At 37.5% G+C, this 2,965-nt stretch overlaps 1 protein-coding gene across 1 annotated transcript; it reads left to right on the top strand.

Moving 5' to 3' along the window:
• Positions 1-271: 271 nt before the first annotated feature.
• On the top strand, positions 272-1,228 carry LOC311082252 (uncharacterized protein; the record flags this gene model as incomplete). Its single annotated transcript, XM_084112984.1, has 1 exon — positions 272-1,228. One exon carries the CDS (start codon positions 272-274, stop codon positions 1,226-1,228), a length of 957 nt encoding a protein of 318 aa, XP_083969110.1.
• Between the last annotated feature and the right edge of the window lie 1,737 nt (positions 1,229-2,965).

Consider the following 2,965-nt stretch of genomic DNA (forward strand, 5'->3'; position numbering starts at 1 on the left):
CGAAGATGACGACATCACTCGGTTTGCCCGACGGCGCACGAGGGTAAGCTAATCTTGTTTAGGATCTCAATCGCTATATTGTCACAAAGCATATAATGAATTTAGCTGCCAATTTTATGTATTAAAATGTGTACTCTGTGTATTTCAGATGTATCATATTTCGCAAAGTCGCCGCCACAGACCATCTGTTTGGACATTTAACAGAGCTTCTGAGTGGTGGGATGTGATTGTTCCTGGGTTTACAAACACGCAGTGGTTGGAGAACTTTAGGATGTCGGAAGAAACGTTTATTTACTTGTGCAACAAACTGCGTCCTGCGATGGAGAGACGGGACACAAACTTCCGCGTGTGTGTACCTCTAAAGAAGAGAGTAGCCATTGCACTGTGGAAACTTGCAACCGGCTCTGAGTACAGAAGTGTTGGACATCTTTTTGGAGCAAGCATTTCAACTGTGTGTCGGTGTGTTCAGGAGTTCTGTGCTGCAGCAGAGACGTTGTTGGTACCAGAACAAATTCGTTTTCCAGATCAGGAGAGGTTTAAAGAAATGGCTGCCTACGTTGAGAACAGATGGGGACTTCCACAGTGTATTGGTGCTATTGATGGATCACACATACCCATAATAGCACCACAAGACTATCACTGCGACTATTTCAACCGTAAAGGCTGGCACTCCATCATCCTTCAAGGTGTTGTGGATGGAAAGGGACTTTTCTGGAATGTGTTCACAGGACTCCCTGGAAGCCTGCATGATGCTCGGGTTTTGAGACTGTCCACACTGTGGGAGGTGGCAAGCCGTGGAAACCACATACCAGCTAGCACCAAAAACATTGCTGGGGTGAATGTTGGTTACTACATCCTTGGAGACTCTGCCTATCCCTTGCAGAACTGGCTATTAAAACCATTCATTGACACTGGACGGCTAACAGCGGAACAGCGGGTCTACAACATGAAAATCTCCAGAGCACGTGTAGTGGTTGAAAATGCTTTTGGTAGATTAAAAGGAAGATGGCGTTGCCTTATGAAAAGAAATGACTGTGCGGTCGACCTAGTGAAATCTATGGTGCTGACATGCTGTGCTCTACATAACCTTTGTGAGAGTCATGGAGAGGCCTATGAGAGTGCATGGGATCCACCTTTAGCAGCAGAGCCTGTGCTGGGACTGGCACAGCCTGTAGAGGAGGAGGGCAGGGATGTCCGTGAGGCTCTGATGCGTTACTTGAATAGTTGACTATGTCTGTTCTGTAAAGTGTGTTGTAAATAAACTTTTGTGCAGTATTTGAAAAAGTTTCCCTTGCATATTTATTTACCCATTTATTATAAATATAATATTAATAATAAATAGCATCATTATAAAGATGTAAGACTCCAGCTTTGATATTTGACCACTGTTTAAGATAAATCTGCTTTGCAGTGACATTAAATTCTTAATTTATTCCAGGAGTGCAAAATTATTAATCTGTAACATTTGATATTTTGAATAGGTAATGCAGTCAATAATGCAGTCAATCATGTTTTCTCAGGTTTGTGTTCACTTACATGCAATATACAGCATTCATCAGGGCTCTTATTCAATTGTGTGCATATTTGGAGAAATAATTATCACATGCTCTTATATATATTTTGTATCTATATTATATATCTATATCTGTATATATTTTGATATACAGAATAGCATTTTTGTTCATTTTATGTCCAAACACTATTTTAAACCACGAGCGGAATATGATACAAATACTCAATAGCGGTTTAAAGTGAGTTTTAGGTAAAAGTGTACTATTAATCTTTTAAATTGTGACATGTAGCTTGATGATACCTGTTGCTCTAATCCACATGCACCATTAAAAAGGAAAGTACATGTCTGACAAGTAAATTTTATTGAAGAAAAATGTAAACAGATCAAACGTTAAACAAAGTGCAAACGTATGTAGTGCAAAAAAATGTATATAAAGAAAATATAAAGACATATATAAAGACAAATTTAAAAGTAAAGAATGTACACCAAGCAAACTTTAAATGTGCAAATGTATGTAGTGCAAAAAAATAAATATAAATACGACATATATAAACAAATTTAAAAGTAAAAAATGTACACTAAGCAAACTTTAAACGTTGTGCACAAATGTATGTAGTATAAAAACATTCACAGGAAAAACAAGTTAAAAAAATAACTATTTCCGTGAAGTATGGACTAGGGAGGTTTTAGTCGGGCAGAGAGTTCTGTTCTTGTCGGTTCTGTCACTGTTCTGTTCGGTCACTCATCGCCTGTACAAGCATCCCCATGACGTTGAGAAAGGCTTGATTGAATGCAGCCGTTTGTGCATTTTCCTCCCTCCTTAAGGCCGCTTCCTGCTCCCTTGCTTGCCGGGCCTCATCTATTGCCATCTGCAAATGGAGCTCCCTCTGTGCACGGTTCAGTTCCTGCTGTTGAATATCAGCCACCTGCATCTCTCTTAAAACAGCAAGATGCTCCTGATGGTGCATGCTCCGTTTCCTCTTGCCTGGACACAAAGAAAGAAAAGTTATAATTGTGATTTTTTTTCTAAAGGTTTTTTCTAAAATCAAAAAAAAAAATTGAGAGTAAAAATAAAGCTAACATTATCACATATCATCAATTAATCTATGAAAGAACTGTTCATTAACAACCTCATGATCTACAGTGTGAACTAATCAAAGTTACAGTAGCTAGCAATAATGTACAGTACCAGTCAAAAGTTTGGAAACATTACTATTTTTAATGTTTTTGAAAGAAGTCTCTTATGCTCATCAAGCCTGCAGTTAAAAAAAAAACTAAAAAAAAAAAAAAAAGTTATATTATGAAATATTATTACAATTTAAAATAATGGTTCTCTTTTTTAATATACTTTAAAATGTAATTTATTTTTGTGATGCAAAGCTGAATTTTCATCAGCAAGTACTCCAGTCTTTGGTGTCTTATGATCCTTCAGAAATCATTCTAATATGCTGA

Source organism: Abramis brama (assembly GCF_963993115.1).
Source record: "Abramis brama genome assembly, chromosome: 1".
In the NCBI taxonomy this organism is placed as follows: domain Eukaryota; kingdom Metazoa; phylum Chordata; class Actinopteri; order Cypriniformes; family Leuciscidae; genus Abramis; species Abramis brama.